The following is a 22,501-nucleotide window of genomic DNA, read 5'->3' on the forward strand; positions in this document are numbered from 1 at the left end:
CACTTATTGACCTTCAAATTTTTATTTGTTTATTCAATAAAATAGAAAACTCATGGTGCATAAAGCCTTCACAGGACCAAGGGCCTCTCCTCCCACTGATGACTGAGTAGGCCATCCTCTGCTACATAAACAGCTAGAGCCACAAGTTCCACCATGTGTTTTCTATGATTGATGGTATAGTTACAAGGTGCTCTGGGGGTACTGGTTAGTTCATATTGATGTTCCTCCTATGGGGCTTGAGACCTCTTCAGCTCCCTGGGTACTTTCTCTAGCTCCTTCAATGGGGACCTTGTGCTCCGTCCAATGGATGACTGGGAGCCTCTACTTCTGTATTTACCAGGCACTGGCAGGGAATGGGAGTGAGTGAGTTGGGGAGCAGTGGGAGGGGAGAGGGGATTTTCTGAGGGGAAACTAGGAAAGAGGATAACATTTAAAATGTAAGTAAAGAAAATATCTAAAAAAAGAAAACACATGGTTTTGAAGTGGCTAATAAACTTGGTGACTTCTGGCAATATAAAAGTGAAAAGTGAATGTCTTAACAAATAAACAACACTTTCACTTCTAGAAACTAAAGGATGTTAAAATGACAGCAATAATAATGGAGTGGAAGGCCGTGGTAAACTTCACCTCACTCCAAGATGCTCCTCCAGACAGCAAAGCCAAGTGTACCATATTCACTTAACTTTCATCCATATAAGCAAACTTAGTATTAGTCTCTTCTTGCAATTTTTGAGACAAATTTGTTCCACAAGCATTTCCTAAATTTTTCTGGAATTCAAGTTTAGCTCCTCTATTTCATCCTGCATAATATGAATCTATATGTGTCCAATCTCAGAAAAACTAAGAAAACTTAAATTGCAAGCTTTTAGAGGCTACTCTATAGTAACAAACATGTTAAATTCCTTCCATCTTTCCATTCTTCACTGAAATGCAAATAACCGGATATGAAAGTTGATACATAGATAGCCAGATACTACGGTGTGATCTTAGAGAAACTGCTATAACCAAATACCCAGGGATTTTATGGTGAGAGACTGAGAATGTAAAGACAGTGAAGTAAATTCTGAGATATACACAACTTACAACATAAGTTTTATTGAGAAGGATGCAACAGCCAAATGCACAAGGGTACAAGGCAGTATCACAAATAATTAGTTGTGTAAGTCACTATAGACGTTGAACTAATGTCCAACTACAGGCAGAAGGAAGACAAATCCCGTTCTGATAATTCATAGACCAAGGCTCAGTATCTTTTTCTTCTTTTCCTAGCCAGCACTCAGTCTGAGCATGTGAAGTCTCAATAAAAGTGTTAAAGAATGTTGCATATTTTAATTAGGGCATGGAGAGAGAGGTTACCAAGGTTATGTATCTACATGTATCTAATAAAATTTGAACTTCATTGCTGGGTGTAACATAACAGTCAATACCTGCTTAAATGTGGGTGGTCATAGGTTTGAACCACAGTATCAGGAAAAAAAAAAAGAGGAAGGGAGAAGGTGGAGTTAGAAGAATAACAAGTGTTATGTAAGAGAAACAAGAATAGAAAAAAGATGAATAGACAGAGGAGAAGGAAGAAGAGGGAGAAAAGGAGGTGGAGAAGGAGGAAGAAGAGGAATATAGGTTTCAGAGGGATCAGAGACCTAAAGGAAATTGGTTCTCGATGAAAGAAGGAACCAGTTGCTGAAATAACTTAAGACTTCAGTTTACAGCTTCCAACCTGGAGAGTTAGACAAAATGATCCTCACAATTCAAAGAATAGTTAAAATGGCAGATTCTTTCAATTTCTAAATTCAAATTCAATCTGAGTGCAGCTACTAACAAGAAGCATGAACCTACAGTATATTGATTGGAATTCTGCCCCCTTTATACTAAGGATTTATACAAATAATCACATTTAATCTTTTTTGTTTGCTTCTTTTCAATTTTTATTGGATATTTTCTTTATTTGCATTTCAAATGTTGTCCCCTTTCCTGTTTCCCCCTCCCCAAAACCTCCTATTCCTTCTCATTTCCCTGCTTCTATGAGGGTGTTCCCCCACCCACTTACTCTCTGCCTTTCTGCCCTGGCATTCCCCTACACTGGGGCATCAAGCCTTCATAGGGGCAAAAGCCTCTCCTCCCATTGATTGCTCAACAAAGCCATCCTCTGCTACATTTGTGGCTGGAGTCATGGGTCACCCCATGTGTACTCCTTGGTTGGTGGTTTATTCCCTGAGAGCTCTGGGGAATCTGGTTGGTTGATATTATTGTTCTTCCTATGGGGTTGCAAACCCCTTCAGCTCCTTCAGTCCTTTCTCTAACACCTCCCTTGGGGACCCCATTGGGGACCCAGTGTTCAGTCCAATGGTTGGCTGTGAGCATCCACCTCTGTATTTGTCAGGATCTGGCAGAGCCTCTCAAGAGACAGCTATATCAGGCTCCTGTCAGTAAGCACCTCTGTCTTAAGGCACAGAGAAGTTCCTGGTGGGCCATGTAAGCAGTGAAATTCTCAAGCTGAATCTTGTAAAGAAATTTTTTTTCAAGATGAAGAAATTTACTGCTACTGCAGTAAGGGGAAATTAAATCCAGTGGCTCTCAACTTAGAATTGGTGTTTTGAATTTGTGATTTAGCTAGTATAATCTTAATGTCCCATTACTATAGTACCTTTGACTCTCTCCTAAAGAACATGAAAGAACAAATTGTGACAGAATACAATTCCCACTGAATACTTTAATCCATTCCCACATGGAAATCCAAGTGTCCTCCCTGCTCACATCTTTAAAAGCTCGGGCAGGGAGGGGCAGAATAATGGCCAGCATATTATGACAAAGCAACCCTTTTTGGCAAGATCTAATTTAACTTCCCATTGCTTAAAACAGTCTGCTTTTGATTACTTTCCACATTGTATCCAAGAACAGAGTATTCGCTCAGTTCAAAGATGGTCTTCTTGCAGCCATTTCAAAAGTCTGTCTTGAGTCCAATTACACAGCTTTAAGTAAATTTCCTTTAATGGCACATCATACAACAGCTTTCATTTTTCCCCATGTCTTCTTTTTTTTTTCCCCCTTGCTTAAGGACGTACTACTCTGGGCTCTTTCCTTGTTAAGAATAACTCCCACACTCTTCAATTACTGAAATGTCCTTCACTCATCAAGTACTGTCACAAACTTACCTTCATTCCAGGATTTCCTGGAAAACCAGAAGAGCCAGGTATCCCAAGAGGACCCTAAGTGTGGGGAAAATTGTAAAATAATCACATCTTTTTTTTCAAGAAAATTTACTTTATTCAAGGTATTTACATCATGACACATAAGTGATTTTTCTTTTAGTAACTGCAGAAATTGCCAGAATCAAAATTTCTCACTTACAAAACACAGTTAGAAAGAAAACTTCAGTTGTTAAATGACTATAACATTTTAAAGGCATGAGAAATTGTAGCACTTTCTCTTCACCCAAGAAACATGGTTCCCCTTTGCTGTTACACACTCTAGTCTCTTGCTTCTTAATCAAACTACCCAAACTTAAAGTGTATAGTCTGAGATGTTTGACACGGGCATATGCTTCCAAAGACACAACACAAAATGAGGACTATATCACCATCCCAGTGCTCCTTGTAATCTTTCCTACTCTGCCTTTCCAGGAAACCAGCCTCCAGCTTCTTATGAAAATAAAAAGAGATTGCATTTCCCAGAGTGGAAGTATATAGAGAATTATGTGACATGCACTCTGTCTGTGCATTTGACTTCTCCTACTCAAAACTTACCCATGTCCCATATGTTTATACTCATTCTGATGCTCAGTGGTATACTGTTGTACAGATAGGAGTTGGCTATTCTTGGTTGTCAACTGAATTACATCTGGAATCAACTAAAACTCAAGCAGCTAGGTACACCTGTGAGAGATTTTTTTTTAATTAAATCATTTGTGATCTTTTGAGGTGGCCAAGATACATCTTTAAATGCGATCACATCTTCTGCTGGCAGCCTATTTAAGGGACATGGAAGAAGAAAGTTTTCACTCCTATCCTGCTTGTTTTTGATCTGTCTGTCAAATCCATTCCCTCACTGGCATTAGAGCCTAATTCTTCAGGATTCTGAAGTAATCACATCTTTTTAATCAATATACAATTATGTTATTTTTCTATTCTTTGAAGGAAAAAAATGTATTTCCACAGATTAAAACAATCTGTACATAAAAAAGAACAATGTGATTATATTCCAAACATCATGCAACACTGTCCCAAAGTAGTTCTCAAATGATATCAACCATAAGAATTGAGTTACCAAGTCTGAAGAGATGATGCTTCAGGAAAAAAAATCACTTGCTGCTTTTGTAGAAGATCTGAGTTTAGTTCCTAGTATACACATGACAGCTCACAGCCATCTGGATAAGGCACTAGCATGTGTTATTTATGACTTTCAATGTTTGGAAAAGCATAGACAACTTCTGGGATCAGTGTAAAACAGTTTAAAAGGTATGACTTTAGGGGTCCAGAGCTAATCATGGAACATACTTGGATTCTATGAGTTGTGATGAATATAATTCTTTTAGAGTATACTCATTTTTTCCTAAATTTCATATCATTTTTATGGGAAATAGGAGGAAGAAAAATACTTGGGGCCAAAAAGTTTGAATAATGTATTTCTATTTGTCTTTGGGAATATAGAAAAAAATCCCAAACTTTAAAATTAGCCCATGTGATCTAAATCCCCCTCTGTACTTTCTACTTCACTTTAATGAGGTTTTGTAATATTTGCACAATTTATCTTGTGCAGCTGCTTGAATTAACTTTTATTCTTTCCAAAAAAAAAAAATCCACAGGCCTTTTAATCACAAATCTATTCTATTCGGTATATTTTATGAATAACCATGTTAACTGTAAATGGAACATGACACATTTTTGAAAACCAAGGTAGCACTACTAGAGAACTAAAGTACCAGTAAAAATTATGCAAATTTAGAAAACCATATATGAACCAATTGCTTCACAGATCAGAAAAAACTATATCACTCAGCTACTAGAAAGATTTGGTTTTGTTTAGCTTATAGAGTTATAATTTAAGAGTCCTTGGCACAATAAATAGAGATTTGTATCCACTGAAAATCCTCCTTTTCTCATTAACTTCCCAGATATGCAAAGACATAAAGGATCTTAAGATACCTATGGAATAAGAAGGATGAAAGATAGACATATGATAGGACTACATATAAGGAAAAAGTGAATGACATCATAAGTTCATGAAATTAGAGAACTACCTGTATCTTGATGAATATAGATTCAAAAGTTCTCTATAAAATGGTTGCAATCAGAACACAGACTTACACTAATTTTAGTTAAATATCATCATGTACCAAACTCCTTAAACCAGAAAAACAATGAGTAATTGGCCTTTCTTAGCTCACTAATATATAAGGGGGCTTCACTGCCAATATAATAGATTTAGTTTACAATTTTACAGCTCCTTTCTGGAATTAAATTAATGGTATTCACACTCTGTCTTGACTATCTTCATCCATCTACAATTTCAACAACTGATGCTGTCTGGTCATGCATATCTGTGCTTAACGCTACAGAATTGTTTCTCAATATGTGAGATAGGAAAGACATTAAGCATTCCTTAACATAGTAGATGAAATTGTGTGACCTAGTACCTGCCTGATGATTCAATTTTACTCTTAGTATTACCTCATATTTTTTCACTTACTCATTCTATAGATGGAATTACACTCATGCCTTTTTAGATATTAATGACTCAAGGTTTTACTGATATTCATATTTAATTCTTTTATTTATATCCTTCATCTATTATAGGTTTAAGCACATCCTCCTCTATGTCCCTATATTTCAAATTCACTCTACACAACAGCATTAATAGTAGTATTACATGTTTATATTAATTAATATATCCAGTTTTCAAAAATAAGAACTGTGTTTATCATGATTTTAAGCCAAGTGTGTAGAACACAGAAGGTGTTCTGTAAATGTCTACACAAAACAAATAAAATAATGGATGAATAAATAAATGAGTAATAAAAATATACAAATGAAAAATAGATTAAGTAATTAATTATTATGAAAAATAACAGAACTCACCATTGGTCCAGGTTTTCCAGGCATACCATGGGCACCTCGTTGTCCCTAATTTCCAGAAAAGGGGAGAATTTAAAAAGAGATAGAGAACTGTGTCTTTCACTTGGTTTTTTCATGATTCATTTGTTTCCCAATTTCCAGTGAAAATATTGAAGAAAAATATTAAGGCTGACAGATAACAAAAGCCACTGAACTAATGGCAAAAAAGGCATGAGTTTCTAAAAAGCAGATCAAGTAGCAATAAACATATTTATACTTGTATCAGTAAAAGCCAAACAAACAAAAAGCAATTAATAATCAAGATTTAAGAAAGAAAGTAGATCAAAATATTCTCTTTACTTAGCTGTATCATGCTGTGTCAGGTAAACCCATATACAATGAGAGTTTGAGCATCTTGGCCTTTTACTGACCAGAATAACTCTGAGGACAAGAGCTTTTGCAAAACAAATGAAATAACACATGGGGCACAAACAAGAATTAAGTTCAAATTGATTCTGAGGGGTTCCCCTAGATCCCCATCAGGGTTCATTGAGTCGGTGGGATAACACCTGCTGATGGCTGCAATTGATGCTCTCCTTCAAAATTGTATCAGTCCTTCCCCTCTTCTGCCCTGGCCTTGGTCATGTTTACAGAGGCAGATAACTCACTGGGTGTTTGCAGAGGTCTCTGTGACAATTGGAATACCATCCAGCTTTTCCTTCCACAGTCTGCTTCCTTTATTCATTTTTTTCATTGGTATAAATTATGATTGCACCCCGGTTCAATTTCTCATACACAATTCACAGCATGCAAGCTGTTGTCTAAGAAAACTGACCTAAGACCCAAAGTCCACTGGTGTCAAATGTGTTACAAGAAGAGCAGACTCTGAACTCTCCAATTTATTCTGGATTCCTCAGTGGCCTGTTGGCATTAAATGGAGGAGGGGTAATCCTTGCTTGCTGTGGTTGTCTTCAATAATGAGCTGAGGCAGCATGGAGAGTAAAGGAAGAGGCTAAGCATACAATGGCTGTCTCAGGTATTTGGAAAGGCTCAGTGCTGAACAGACCAAAAGGATAATGGTGGCTGAACCTGAGGGAAAGTATGTTCTATGAATTCTCTTCTCTTCATAGCTTTCAGAATGTCATGGCATGCTGGCTAGTATTTTGAACTTGATGTTCATTCAAAATAAAAATATCCCCAACATAAGATATATGCCTTGCTTTGCCCTCATTTACAAAGCATATCCAGTAAAACATAACTGAAAAAAGTTAAACATAGTTCTCAATAAATACATGATCTATACTTACAGGAGCACCCTGTGGCCCAAGTCTTCCCCTCTCTCCTGGCATTCCTCTTGGTCCCTATACATAAGATGGGAGGAAAAAAAATCTCCTGAGGCATCTATATGAGTTCTAGGCTGGTTTTAGTTCACTGTCTTATCTAATATAGACATACTATAAATAAAATATAAGAGACCTATGAGAAATATAATTAACATAAAAGGCAATGTTGAAAGGAGTGAATTTGGATATGAACATCTGCTTATCTAAGGACATCCAAACCCTGATACAAATAGATTTCACATAACCTGAATTTAAGAAGCTAAATAGATGAGTCATTTTTTAAAAATTTGTTTTGTTTTTTTTCTTTATTAGATATTTTCCTAATTTACAATTCAAATGTTATCCCCTTTCCTAGTTCCCCCTCTGAAAATCCCTTATCCCTTCCCCTCTCCCCAACCCACCCATTCTCATTCCAGGTCCTGGCATTCCCCTATACTGGGGCATAGAACCTTCACAGGACCCAGGGCCTCTCCTCCCATTGATGACCGACTAGGCCATCCTCTGCTACATATACAGCTAGAGCCACAAGTTTCACCATGTGTTTTCTTTGACTGGTGGTTTTGTTCCAAGGAGCTCTGGGGGTACTGGCTAGTTCATATTGATGTTCCTCCTATAAGGCTTCAAACCCCTTCAGTTCCTTGGGTCCTTTCTCTGGCTCCTTCATTGGGGACCTTGTGTTCATTCAATGGATGATTTGAGCAGCCACTTTTGTATTTGCCAGGCACTGACAAAGCCCCTCAGGAAACAACTAATCAGGCTCCTGTCAGCAGGCTCTTGTTGCATCTGCCATAGTGTCTGGGTTTGGTAGTTGTTTATGGGATGGATCCCCAAGTGGGGCAGTCTCTGGATGATCGTTCCTTCAGTCTCTGCTCTAAACTTTGTCTCTGTAACTCCTTCCATGGGTATTTTGGTCCCCCTTTTAAGAAGGATTCTGAGCTTCTAGGCTAATATCCACTTATCAGTGAGTGCATATCATGTGTATTCTTTTGTTATGTTTATAGCAGCCTTATTTATAATAGCCAGAAGCTGGAAAGAACCCAGATGTCCCTCAACACAGGAATGGATACAGAAAATGTGGTACATTTACCAATGGAGTACTACTCAGCTATTAAAAACAACGAATTTATGAAATTCCTAGGCAAATGGATGGATCTGGAGGATATCATCCTGAGTGAGGTAATCCAATCACAAAAGAACACACATGATATGCACTCATTGATAAGTGGATATTAGCCCAGAAACTTAGACTACCCAAGTTACAATTTGCAAAACACGAGAAAATCAAGAAGAAGGAAGACCAAAGCGTGGATACATCATTCCTTCTTAGAATAGTGAACAAAATACCCATGGAAGGAGTAACAGAGAAAAAGTTTGTAGCTGAGACGAAAGGATGGACCATCCAGAGACTGCCCCACCCAGGGATCAATCCCATACTCAGCCACCAAACATAGACACTATTGCATATGCCAGCAAGATATTGATGAAAGGACCCTGATATAGCTTTTTCTTGTGAGGCTATGCCAGTGCCTGGCAACAATATGAACTAACCACTATCCCCCAGAACTGTGTCTCTAGTTGCATATATAGCAGAGGATGGCCTAGTCGGCCATCAGTGGAAGGAGAGTCCCTTGGTCTTGCGAAGATCATATGCCCCAGTACAGGGGAATACCAAGGCCAGGAAGCAGGAGTGGGTGGGTTGGGGAGAAGGGCAGGAGGGTGGGGCATAGGGAACTTTCAGGATAGCATTTGAAATGTAAATGAAGAAAATATCTCATAAAAAAGAAAATGTTGTACATTTACACAATGGAGTACTATGTAGCTATCAAAAACAATGTATTTATGAAATTCTTAGAGAAATGGATGGATCTGGAGGATATCATCCTAAGTGAGGTAACCCAATCACAAAATAACACACATATAAGAGTCACTCTGGATTGCTGCATGGAAAGTAAGAGCATCCAACAGCCAAGAAGACCAGTGACTTCAGGAAGGGCAAAAATTCACATCAAACATCTAACTCGCTTTGGTTGCTTTTCTCTCAGGTACTTTTCAGAGTGATTTACTAGTTAACATATGTCTTTTTATTTGATAATTTTCTTATTGAAACCCGAAAAATAAAGAAACAAATAATGTGATGCTTACCAGAGGGCCCATAGCACCCATTGGACCAGTGGGGCCAGCTTCACCCTAAAGCAGAGGTAAGAATACATCACAGGGTGAGAAATTTAAATATCATTACCAAACTGCTGGCCTAAACATGCATGATTTTGAAGGCACAGTTTCAAAAAGGACATTTGAAAAATGTGCTTTCAAGGGAAGACTTCAGAGTTTGTTTTACTATCCTTTCTTAAGAATTAAATGAAACTTTAATTGCCAAAGAAAGAAATAAAATCTAAACTAGGGATTTTAAAAGGATTGAAATTGTAATCACTAGTCAGTGGGAACTTACATGTCTAACATATCCCAAATAAAATTTTGTAATGTTAAAAGTAACTAAATTATTTTCTTAGGAATTTGACAAATAAAATTAAAAACATTTTTCCATGTGTATATCTCATAATTATGTTCTCCTCTTAAGAATTCCTGATACATCTGTGCTATCTTCTCTACCTATATAAACAAATCATTTGGGGGAAGAAAGAAGGGCTAGAGGTCTTTGCATAGAATAAAGCAACCAGGAAACTTTTTATTTACTTGGATGTTCATTTATTTAAGTCCCTCTCCTCTCCATATTATTCCTTATTTAAAAGGTGCTCACAGCAACTGAATTGGTACTGTAAGTCAAGTGTTAGACAAACCTTAGCACCAGGTGCTCCAATTTCACCTTTGGGGCCTTCAAGACCTTTGTGTCCCTGAAAAGGACAATATAAATTCATAAATATTTTTATCTTTCATCATTTTAAAAAGCATAAAGGAAGAAAGAACAAAAAGCACATTTACATAAAGTGCCTCATGTAAACAAGTCTCACAAGTAAAATCTTGCTTACTATATTTCTAAAATTTTACAAATAATACCAGCTTAAAGCATCAGTCATCAAAAATGTAATGATTTCCTAGAAATTTAATCTATATTATAAAAAACTATAGTGACCTTAGACAGATTACAGATTTATATAAAGTTTTTAAACGCATGCTTGGGTAGGGGTTGTCTTGGAACAAATCCTCAAAAGACATAAAAAATTTTTTTACTTGATAGATAATACAGCAATACACATTCTTCTTGGAATTTCAACTACTCAAAGAGTGACTACCCCATTTTTTATAATTGCTTTGCCTTGGTTTTAGACATTTAATTTGAGAGAAGATAAAGAGATAATACCTATATCCAATACAGACACATATATAGCAGATGGCTGATGATAGATTATATTTATGAACAGTACATTTAATAGTTACTATTCATTATCTTAAGTTTAGAAAACTTCTTTGTTAGACTTTTTAACCTAGTATCACCATTTTTATTATGTCACTCATTGCACTATACAATGTTTGTCTCTTTTACTAAGTGCATCCATTTATTACCTGAGGTTGTAAGCCAGAGAATCTTTTCACTCACCATATCATTTCTTGTAACACAGTATAGCTTTATAGAACCATATGAAATTCAAAGGAAACTTAGGGTAGCATTATGATTTTAGTAATGCAGAAGAGCATTGCAATGGCAAGCACTGAAGGACAATTGGCACTCGGAATTACAAAGGGTTTGACTGAATTATCCCCATGCCCCACTCAGTAAAAAACAGAAAATAGGACAACTTACTCTGTGACCTTTCAAGCCAGGGAGACCAGGAGCACCAGGGAAGCCTCGAGCACCCTGAGAGAAAGGTACATAGGCACATTGTGGTCAAATAAAACAAAATGACTTAGAAAATGGACACATCATATACAACATAATAAAGGAAAGAACTGGATTTTGTCTATAAAAGTGTTACTGGGGTGATGAAAACTAGAAAGACAAACACACTGTTGGAAGTGGGCACGTGACACACAAAGATAAGTGTATGGAGAGGTCTCCTTTCCATTGAGTTTCATCTGTGGTACAAGAGAAGAGGTTCGCCGGGCGTGGTGGCGCACGCCTTTAATCCCAGCACTCCGGAGGCAGAGACAGGCGGATTTCTGAGTTCGAGGCCCGCCTGGTCTGCAGAGTGAGTTCCAGGACAGCCAGAGCTATACAGAGAAACCCTGTCTGGAAAAAAAAAAAAAAAGAGAGAGAGAGAAGAGGTCCTTGTATGTAGTAAGCCAAGGACTTTGATTATTTTTATTGTTGTCTGAACATTGGCAATAGGATGAGTAGTATAATATAATCCTAACTTTTAAATAGTAAGTGTTCAAGACAAGCTTTATAGAAGCGATGACTGCTTAAAGGTAAATGAGGAGCTAAAATATTCAGCAAAATAGTCAGGAAATGTGAGGGTGGCTTTGTGTTTAACTCATTCATTTCTATTTCTGCTAACTCTGTTTCTTCTAGTCAAGCCCATTAAAACAAAGAATAGAGATACAGCCATAAATGAAACCTAGTTATATAGCTACTTTTAAACAATATTTAAGGTTTTTCATATATTTTTCTTTAATGCTAAGACCCCAGAAACTAAAACACACACATATTCTCTGCCTGCATGAATTTAGTTTTGCATTGAATTCTCATTACTACTGCCACTGGAAGGGTCTATACCCAGATAGTACACATTGCTACTAACAAACCACTGTTAAATTTCAACTATAATTTTAAATCATCAGTAAGACCCATAGCACAGAGCCTTATGCTATAAATAATCATTAGCTTGGCAAATGACTGAAGGAAAGTTTTAATGCCTCAGAAACTCATCACTTCCACCCATCTTTTCAGAAAAACTTCTCTTGTCCCAGCATTTCCACATATGGCAGAGTCATTCCATTCCACACACTATAGTCTTTATTCACTATTTACCAAATGAATGAATAAGCAACACAATAAAAAAATCAGATGATATTATCACAGCAATATTTTCTGTGACTTCTTGCAGGGTAAATATTTCTTTAGTGTTTTGAAACTAGAGCATGTAAGGGTATACTAATTGTCTCTCAGAAGAGATGAGATGCCACTAATTCTTCAGTTGACACAAGCTTCCTTAGAAAATCTTTCACATCAAGAAGTCCCTTAAAGACTTTTTTATTTTTTTTATTTGTTTTTTTGTTTTGGTTTTTTTTTTTTTAACTCGTACCCTCCCTCTTGCTGATGTATATTTCCCTTCACCCTGAGCAAGCAACTCAGTGCACACTCATCCAAGTCTATGTGAGAATAACTGAGATGATTATTTCAAGATAATAGTTAACTTCAGCTTTTATGGTGTGGGGGGAATTCCCATGTGATTACATACTTTAGTATAAGGAGGAAATGAACTAGATGTACTAACACTCATAAAGACTCATTCTCATTCTGCTGACTCAGGCCTGTCATCACAGCACAAATGCATGCTGTTTCTCTGAGCGTGCATCTGTGCTGTGCTGGCAGAGTGCTTTCCTCCCCATGGACATACACGCTCTGAGTCCATGAAGAGTGCAGAAGGTCACCGAAGTTTCCAGCCTGAATTGGTCGAAAAGGACATCTCTGTCCTAGTAGCTAAACCTCATGCCTTTGTCTACATTTATACCCAGGCTTTATTTATATAGGGGATATATTTATTTATAAATATATAAATATAAATAAATATAAATATATTTATTTATATAGGGGAGCAAAGCAGGAAGATGAGGGTTTGTCTTCATAATTGAAACTAATCCTTAGAGCCCTATAAATCCCAGTAAGAGATCAACATTCATCTGTTTAAAACAAAATCCCAGCAATGAACCGCATCACTTTCCAGAAAGTAAACAGAGGGTCATGGAGTACTGGGTGGTTATAATAAGCATAGAAACATTAGGAAATTATAGGAACTAAAATGAAGAGGGGCTGGATTAAGCTGGGGCCTGTTGGGTAAGAGAAACTACACATGTTGGCAAATTAGAGGATTATTTTTGTTTCCTTTGTCTCTTATTTTCTCCATTCTAACCTAGCACACACTAAAACAAACCAAACAAAGCAATATGAGAGTCCGACAGGCAGGTTTGAGGAATATTCAAGGTTCTAGATCTTGAATTCTGGTGGAATCAGTTCACAGATATGTGTTTCTTGGGTGAATTGAGGGGGAATAAAACAGCTGTTAGACATCCTGGCAATAAGTACCTCTCTTCCTAAGATTTTAGGGCCCAGGATATTAATAAAGGATTTCAGGACACATTAGAACTTGGGGAGCAGCCAAAGGAGCATCCTGTCCACAGTTTAGTCCCCAGTTGATTAAAAACACACACAAGGCAACAAACTCAAGTTATTATTTCAAACAGATGAGTTGCTATACAATAAACATATTTAGAGCTCAACAAAACTCAATGTGACTCAGGTCACATTGATGTAAATAGGTCACATTGATGGCTTCAATAAATACTTCATAAATGTGGTAATTTTGAGTTTTGGGAGTATTCATGTGTATTATAATCATGATACAATTGTTTTGGCACTAAGGTTTTCATCTGGGACCAATGCAATTCTGAGAACTGGAATTCATTGTAATGCTGGCAAAATGTCCCTCCACAGTTTGCATTTTGACATAACAGGATATCACTTGTGTGCCTGCATTTACCCAATGACTAATGCATGTGTGTACAATGAGCTGGAAGTTTCACTTTCTTTAACCTTTATGGCAACATACTGATAACCATTACTTACTGGTGATCCTGAGAACCCCACTTCACCTGTATTCCCATTTCTTCCAGGTTCACCCTTAATGTGAAAGAGGGGGTGAGAGGTACAGAGAGATTAAATACTATTCTCTGAGATTACATGTCAAATTACAGATGATATATCTATAGCAAGTTTTTGTGTTATGCTGCAAACTGTAAAGACAGAACCCGGGCTCTCTCTCTGGTAACATTTAATCCTACTGTTTTAAGTTATCAATGATAAGAGATGGGTGCAAAATAACCTGTTCTGATCTAACACTTTCAGAACATCAGAATTTACATGCAAAGGGCTGGGGCACAGCTCAAGATAGAGACCCTGTCTATCATGAAAAAATCCCCCAAGTTTGATTCCAGCACAGTAAAAAAGTAAAATAAAATAAACATGTGTTCCATGTTTAAAGTAAGTCATCTTTCCAGCCTTCTAAAAGACAAAATGTTGTGGCTTTTTGTTTGTTTTCAAAGATAAATATCAATAAAAATCTTGGAGGATATCATAGAGATAGTATTTAATAATTTAGCACTTTCATAATAATGAGTTCTTTCTAATTTTGGAAAACCTTAACCTGTGCTCTACATTTTAGAATGGATTTAATAGGAGCTGAAGGAATGAGGAAATGAAATAGGAATCAGACCAGAATACTCTCCTGACCCTTGTAGCTCCTTGTTAGCCTCTTTAAGACTGCAAAGCAATGTGCTATAGAAACTTACATCTTCTCCAGGCTTCCCAGGTGGGCCCTCTGGTCCACGGGAACCAATTGGACCCTAAGAAATTAGAAAAAAAAAAGAAAAGAAGGAAGAAAGAAAGAAAATGCTGAGAAGAATATTTACTTCCTCCTTCCAATACCATTCAAATGCTATTAAGACAATGAAAAAATATCAAGTACCATTACTAATGTTCTGAATTTTATCTCTGTGTCTCAGATCTGGTGCACAAGAACAGAACCACTGAATTGTTCAAATCTAGTATCAATACAATCTACAACATTCATGCTCTGAGTTAAAATCCACAGAACGTAAGTGCCATCCACAGCACAGGGCTTCCAGGATTATCATTTCTTGTTAAGTTACTAAAGCCTAGGAGAACAAATAATCTCACAACACATCATCAAAGTAGAGCCATGTGCCATGGGCTGACATGCTTATTCCATATTTACCATTGGTCCAGGCTCGCCAGGCTCACCAGGAGGTCCTGCAGGTCCCACACCACCCTAAAATCGAGAACAAATGATAAATGAAGCAAAGGAAAGCAGCATACCAATTTCTGTACTTTTGACAAGGTACAATATTGATATTTGTCTCTGACACTTCCCAGATACATAATTTTAATAAATTATTGACACTGAATATAATGTAATTTCATTATGAAAAATTAGAATAAGATTAAGACTTAGTTCATTGGTCTGTTTAGATAAATTTGTGTTAAAATAGACTAGTGCTACCACAGAATGTGTGCTCAGACAACAGTACTTACCATCAGAAAAGTCCATACAGACAGTCATGACAATGTGATTACCTTGATTGAGGTAAAGATTTTTTTCTTTTGAAGTATTATTAGCTAATACCCATTAAATCATTACAAAGAGTAAAATAGTTCTACATCATAGTTTTACTGACATTTGGTAGATGTGGGAAGGAACTACATAGTATTAGAATATTCTTCAAGCAAGATTCCACAGAATAACCATCTTGACTTTAATTTACAATAATACTAATTGCAAGTGACCTCTTATTATCTTATTGTAAAGCCAGAGGCTTGGAAAAAATCAATTATGGGGACTTTATAGGACATGAAATAATGCTGTGTTATTTTAGAACCAAAGACACATAACATAACTCCTAGTGTAATATAATATAAAGAAGTTAGATGATGAATATGTAGGACAAGTAAGAAACTGTAAGAGCTAGGGGACATCTCAGTGGATTAAGCATTTGCTATGTAGACATGGGCAGAATTAGACTGTGGGCCTCTACCACCCATGTAAAATCTGAGCAGATATAGTGGCAATCCTGTCCTCTCAGTGTTTGCTAAACAGAAATGGGAACAGGGCATCTCTGGGGCAAACCAGTCATCTGACTGCCTCAATAAATCAAGCAAAGAACAAATAACATATATGACTTCAGTCTGTGGTCTACACACACACACACATGAACAGAGAGAGAGAGAGAGAGAGAGAGAGAGAGAGAAACACACACACATTACTTTAAAAAATAAACTATGAAAAAAGAAAGCTGCATGTCCTTCTTTATTGGTAAGGATTAATTGTTAGATGCCTTTCCATCCGGGTGAGAATTCTAAAGTTTAATGTTCTGTCTAAAGTAGTCATGAAACATGAGGCTTATTTGTGACCTTTATTTATGTTATGCCATATAAATTAATTATAAAAACACTTACTTGCTGTCCTTGTAAACCCTGAGGTCCTCTTGGGCCAACAGGACCCTTAAAAACAAGTGGGAAAAAGTTATATCATATTATGTCACATTATACTTATTCTTTTTAGATTTATTTATTTTATTTTAGGTGTATAAGTGTTTTGCTTTTATGTTTGCCTGTGCACCACGTGTGTGTCTATTGGTCTTGGATGCCATATGAGAATATTGTGCCCTTTGGAACTGGACTTATGGATAGTTTGTAAGCCACCACAACGGTATTGAGAATCAAACCTGGGATTTCTGAGACATCAGGTACTCTTACCAGCTGAGCCATTTCCTCATCTCTTCAACTTACATTTTTAAAACGGTGAATGTGTTTAAAACTTGGACTGTGATGACTGACTAGAGGGCCATAATGACACGCCCAAACTTGCTCTTCTGGGAGGTTAAGTTTGAGTGACAGTTGTGATAATTTCATTGTGAATTCTCTGCGTCATAAGGAGAGATGACCATGCCTATGCACACCCAGTTTCTTTAGGACAAGGGCCTGCACATGTGCAAATGGGTGGTTCTAACAAAGTAAACCATCTGAAAAAGGGAACATCTTGGCAGGCACATAGTTATCAAAGACAGCCAGTTTGATGCTTCAGCTCCACAGTGGCCTAACTTAAATAACAATCTAAGTTAACAGTTTATGAAACCAACAGTCCTTGTTGGGTAATTTCCAATGTCAGTTTAAAATTATCTGGGTACTGAGTTCTCTGAAACATTTTTTTTCTTTCACAACATATGTTAAAAGTATAAGCAATCTTCCTTATCTACACATTAAATGATTCCCCAAACCACAAGAAACCAGGAGAAGAGAAATGCAGACTTCAGGAAATTTTAATTCTGTATGAGAACAAGAAAACATAATGCCAAAGTTTATAAGGCAAAATCAGTTTAACTAGAATCAAGTTCAATCGAGTAAAAGCCTCTAAGCTATTTTTAGTTCATTATGCATGCTAGCTACTGAGGAAAAAAAAAGGACCTTTAAAGTGTGGAGCCAGGGATCCGTCCCATAATCAGCTTCTAAACGCTGACACCATTGCATACACTAGCAAGATTTTGCTGAAAGGACCCAAATATAGCTGTCTCTTGTGAGACGATGCCGGGGCCTAGCAAACACAGGAGTGGATGTTCACAGTCAGCTATTGGATGTATCACAGGGCTCCCAATGGAGAAGCTAGAGAAAGTACCCAAGGAGCTAAAGGGATCTGCAACCCTATTGTTGGAACAACATGATGTACTAACCAGAACCCCGGAGCTCTTGTCTCTAGCTGCATATGTATCGAAAGATGGCCTAGTCGGCCATCAATGGAAAGAGAGGCCCATTGGACTTGCAAACTTTATATGCCCCAATATAGGGGAATGCCAGGGCCAAAAGAATGGGAATGGGTGGGTAGGGAAGTGGGGGGCGCTATGGGGGACTTTTGGGATAGCATTGGAAATGTAATTGAGGAAAATATGTAATAAAAATAAAAAAAAAATAAAGTGTGGAGGTAGAATGGCTGCTTGGAAAGAGAAAGGTTAATAGAAAAGGGCAAACAAGGAAAACTCAAGAATGAACATTATTAAATTCTGTACATGAAAAAAAAAATGCCATTGTAGGTGTTTTCAGTCCCATAGGAGGAACAACAGTAAGAACCAACCAGTACCCACCAAAGCTCCCAGGGACTAAACCACCAACTAAAGAGTGCATATGGAGGGACTGACCCATGGCTCCAGCTGCATATGTAGCAGAGGATGGCCTTGTTGGACATCAATAGGAGGAGAGGCTCATGGTCCTGTGAAGGCTCAATGATCCAGTGTAATGGAATGCCAGGACAGGGAAGCAGGAGTGGGTGGGTTGGTGAGCTGGGGGAGGGGGTATGTGATAGGGGGTTTTTAGAGGGGAAACGAGGAAAGGTGACAACATTTGAAATGTAAATAAAGAAAATATCTAATAAAAAATTTTTAAAATTCAATGCCATTTCTATGTACAATTAAAATATGCTAATAAAATATTAATTTTAAGTAAAAAAAAACCCTTAAAAATAAATAACATTTTGATAAGATGCAGGTATAAATATATGTGTAGTTTCAACTTTAAATATATAAATCTGGTATCTCAGAAAATTATCACAAACCAACCAGTCAATAGTGCCACTGGTAATTTAGAAAATACACAAATCATGTTTGAGGTGTCCTAAACTGGCCCTAAGGATGAAAAAGGAGTGAGAATCTATGAGGTATACCTTCACTTCTTATTGTCTGACATTTCATTAACATGGAGCAATTTTGAATTATTATGATCAAAAGGCATGGGAGAGTTGACTTGAAGAGTGTTAATTTTTTCTCACACTCTAGAATTCTTCAAATAGCCAACTTTAAAGTAACCTGAGGAGATGGAAAATTCAAGAGACCAGAGACGAAAGAGGACTAGCCAGGAAGCAGAGTTGTTGGAGTGAAGTAGCCAAAGCCTGTTAGGCCATTAGGAACTCATACAAATGGAAATCTATTTGAATGCTCTTCCAAGTCAGTGTTTCTAATCAGCACAATAAAAGATAATAAATACACTTTTACATTATAAAGGAACAGTCTTTGTGTGATGGTGGTAGTTATGTCCTGTACTTCCTCAAGTACTAAATGAAATATGTAGACAGAGTTTACTGATGTTCACAAATGTTTACCATGGGTATGAATGGATCGCAACTAGCCTTTTAAATTGCACACAGCAGGACTTGCTAAGTAAATTAAAGGTATTAATAAGTGTGTTTTAAAATATTTTAATTTTCTTAGTATTTATAATGTTTGTGTGTGTGTCTGCTTGTATGCTTGTGTATATGTGTGTATGTGTATATGTGTGTGAGCTTGTATATATGCATATGTGAGTGTGTATGTTCCTTTCTGTGTGTTAGTGTGTGCATATGTGTGAGTGTGTGTTTGTGTGTGCTTGTGTTTGTATTCATAAGTGCATATATGTGTCTGTCTGCATGTATACAATTGCACGTGTGGGTATGTGTACATGTGCTTGTGAGTATGTGTGTGTGTGTATGTGTGTGTATGTGTGTGTGTGTGCCATGTTGCACATGTAGAAGTCAGAAGTGTTTATACTCTTCTTTCATATGTTTCTTGGGGGTTGATCTTAAATTAGCAGTCTTGGCAGCAGTCACTGAGCCACCTCATTGGCCTTTAACTAGCTAACTTAAGCTTCTTTCAACAAATACTTTATCCATAACTTTCATGCTTACCACAGAGCCAGGCATGAGTCCTACTTGACTTCCAAGTCCAGATTTTTCATCCAGCCCAGCCATCTGAGCTGAAAAAGGCTATAAAATAAAGTGTTGACAATGTTTCCACTGTAAAAGATGTGCATCAACATACTTTTAATAGTGAGAAAAGTGCACACTCTACCATGTTCAAACAAGACTCTTCTAACAACTATTTTAAACATTTGAATTTAGCACATTAAAAAAAAATTAGTTGTGCGGTTTTGATGGACCATTCTCTCCCAGAGCATTTTGTAAGTATACTGGTTCAGAAAAGAAATGCTGCAATGGGGTATATGCCTGAGACCAGACAAAAGCAAGGGCCATCTGACAAGAACACAGTCGACAGCTATGGATTCTGGGATCTTCATTTGGCTTCTTCCCATCCCTGGGACATGCTAATAACAGAACAAAGCTTAAAGAATGCATTTTAAATATTTATCCTAAAGTTGCCAGATTCCATTTTAAGTAAATGGTGTTCTTTATTCACTCATGGAAAATAACCTAAAAAATGACTTAAAGTAAGTTGACAAAATTTTCATAATCATTTCAGTCAATTTCTGCTTGTTCCAAAAATTGGAAACAGCTTTACACATTCTCTATGACCTTTAAGATACTCTGGCAATTAAACTGGCCAAAATTGTTTAACTATATTTCAGCAGTTTTATTAATTTCCAGATTATAGTGGGGAAATATCTGTATTGTTCAAAAAAATAAGCAGACAATTCATTCTTAAATTAGAAGCAAATGTATGAACAGTTGTAAAACACTAGTAATCTTCAGACTCCATAAGTTCACCTGTACTATGTGGTATACTAAGTAGCATATGCCTCCACCAAGAGTTCAATTGAGTAGACAGAACAAAGCATTTTATTTGATTAAAGTAGGATATTAACATTTAAGGAATATTTGTAATCCTGTTGTGGTTTGACTGTGGCTCCACCAACACACCCCCAAAAAAGGTCTGTGTTAAAATTTTGGGCCCCCACTTTCTCAACTATGTTCATAGCAGCTTTATTCAAAATAACCAGAAACTGGAAAAACAACTTAATTTTCCCTCAACTAGAGAATGGATAAAGAAAATGTGGTGCATCTACACAATGGAATACTACTCAGCTATTAAAAACAAAGACATCATGAATTGTGTAGGCAAATTGGTGGAACTTGAGAATATCATTCTGAGTGAGATATCCCAGACCCAGATGGACATGTATCGTATGTACTGACTTATGAGTGGATATTAGCCATAAAATACAGGTTACCTACACTCCACTCCACAGACCCAAAGAAGCTAAACAGGAAAGAATTCACAAGTGAGGAAGCTTGACTCTCACTTAGAAGGGGTAATAAAATAACCATAGGAGGCAGATGGAGGAAGGGGACTGGGTGGGGGAGAGGATGGGAAGGGGAATAGGGGTGGTTTCAGGATCAGGTGTGGGGAAGGACAGGAAAGAAGGCCAAATGACCAGAAAAATGAATGGAAATCTGAAACTCATAGGGGTAGGGGGCATCTCAAAAATAAACAAATATAAAAAAATAAAATCTTAGTCCCCAGTGTAATGTTTACAAGTAGATTGATGGGAAGTAACTTCTCTATGGAATTACCTGATCAATGACTCCATCCACTGATGAGAGATGAAGAAACACTCACAAATGAGGTCTAGCTGAATAAAATTAGTCACTGGGGGCATGTTCTTGGGACCTATGTCTTTTCCCAAACCCTTTCCTTTATTTGTCTTCTCTCCTGGCCAGGGAGAAGGGGAGTATTTAATCTCCCCACATTAGGCCATAATGCTCTGCCCCAGCAGAGACTTAGAAACAATGGAGCAAGCAACCATGGATGGGAACTTCTCACACTGTGAACTAAAACAAATCCTTTATTGTATAAACTGTTTCTTGTCAGCATTTGCCATGATGACCAAAAGGTCTGCCCCAAGAGTCTGTACAACTTCCTGCTCTTCCCATCATCATAGACATGCATCCTCTCCCAGAGGATACTGGCTTGTTTTTGCCAGTTTTTGTAGTCTGGGAAACAGCAGGACAGAAATGTATGTTCTTTAGTTCATTGTGTGGACAGTGCCTTGGTCAACCAGAAAAAAAAAAAAAACAAAACCCAAAGGTTTGGAATAAAAGCAAATAATTTGATACAAGCCTTCAGAAAATAACACTTTGTGTTTTTCCAACAATCTATCATGGATTTATCAGTTTCACTGTTGTTCATAGGAGGTTCACATATACTATACAGGTTTTGGAGTAAGCCATCAACCTCTGAACTGATACAGTCTAACAACATAAGAATGAATTAATTATTTTCATGTTACCTAGTTATTACAATAACCTAGTTATTACACACAACTCACCCTGCTCATGCCATCAGGTCCTGGGTGAGAGGGGTGCCCAGGAGGTCCTGGAGCACCTGGCTGACCAGGCACACCTGGCTCTCCATCAATTCCCTGAGGACCACGAGGACCCTAGAAAAGAAAACCAGCTGTCATTAGAACCATTTTAAAATGTGTCTGTAGAAAGCTAAATGCAGTTTTACATAGCAGTCATGATAATTATAAACAGACAATCTAAACACTGTCAGTTTCAACACAGTCCAGCACTTCTGCTATGGACATGTAGTCTTAGTAAGAATTTTACTTGATGTATGAAATCTTAGAATAATCAGAAAATCACTTCACTTTAGCAG

The 22,501-nt window shown here is 37.2% G+C and overlaps 1 protein-coding gene across 2 annotated transcripts in view; it reads right to left on the reverse strand.

The window, feature by feature from the left end:
• Col5a2 (collagen type V alpha 2 chain) overlaps positions 1-22,501 on the reverse strand; it is a 137,481-nt gene that overhangs the window by 33,095 nt on the left and 81,885 nt on the right. For both annotated transcript variants that reach the window (XM_021175296.2, XM_029479102.1), the window contains exons 7-18: positions 22,170-22,280; positions 19,792-19,869; positions 16,542-16,586; positions 15,304-15,357; positions 14,858-14,911; positions 14,136-14,189; positions 11,154-11,207; positions 10,192-10,245; positions 9,536-9,580; positions 7,358-7,411; positions 6,075-6,119; positions 3,153-3,206 (exon numbers count right to left, since the gene is read on the reverse strand). In XM_021175296.2, coding sequence (XP_021030955.1) covers positions 3,153-3,206; positions 6,075-6,119; positions 7,358-7,411; positions 9,536-9,580; positions 10,192-10,245; positions 11,154-11,207; positions 14,136-14,189; positions 14,858-14,911; positions 15,304-15,357; positions 16,542-16,586; positions 19,792-19,869; positions 22,170-22,280 — 702 coding nt within the window. The remainder of the gene's footprint in view (positions 1-3,152; positions 3,207-6,074; positions 6,120-7,357; positions 7,412-9,535; positions 9,581-10,191; positions 10,246-11,153; positions 11,208-14,135; positions 14,190-14,857; positions 14,912-15,303; positions 15,358-16,541; positions 16,587-19,791; positions 19,870-22,169; positions 22,281-22,501) is intronic.

Source organism: Mus caroli, chromosome 1, assembly GCF_900094665.2.
Source record: "Mus caroli chromosome 1, CAROLI_EIJ_v1.1, whole genome shotgun sequence".
Lineage (NCBI taxonomy): Eukaryota > Metazoa > Chordata > Mammalia > Rodentia > Muridae > Mus > Mus caroli.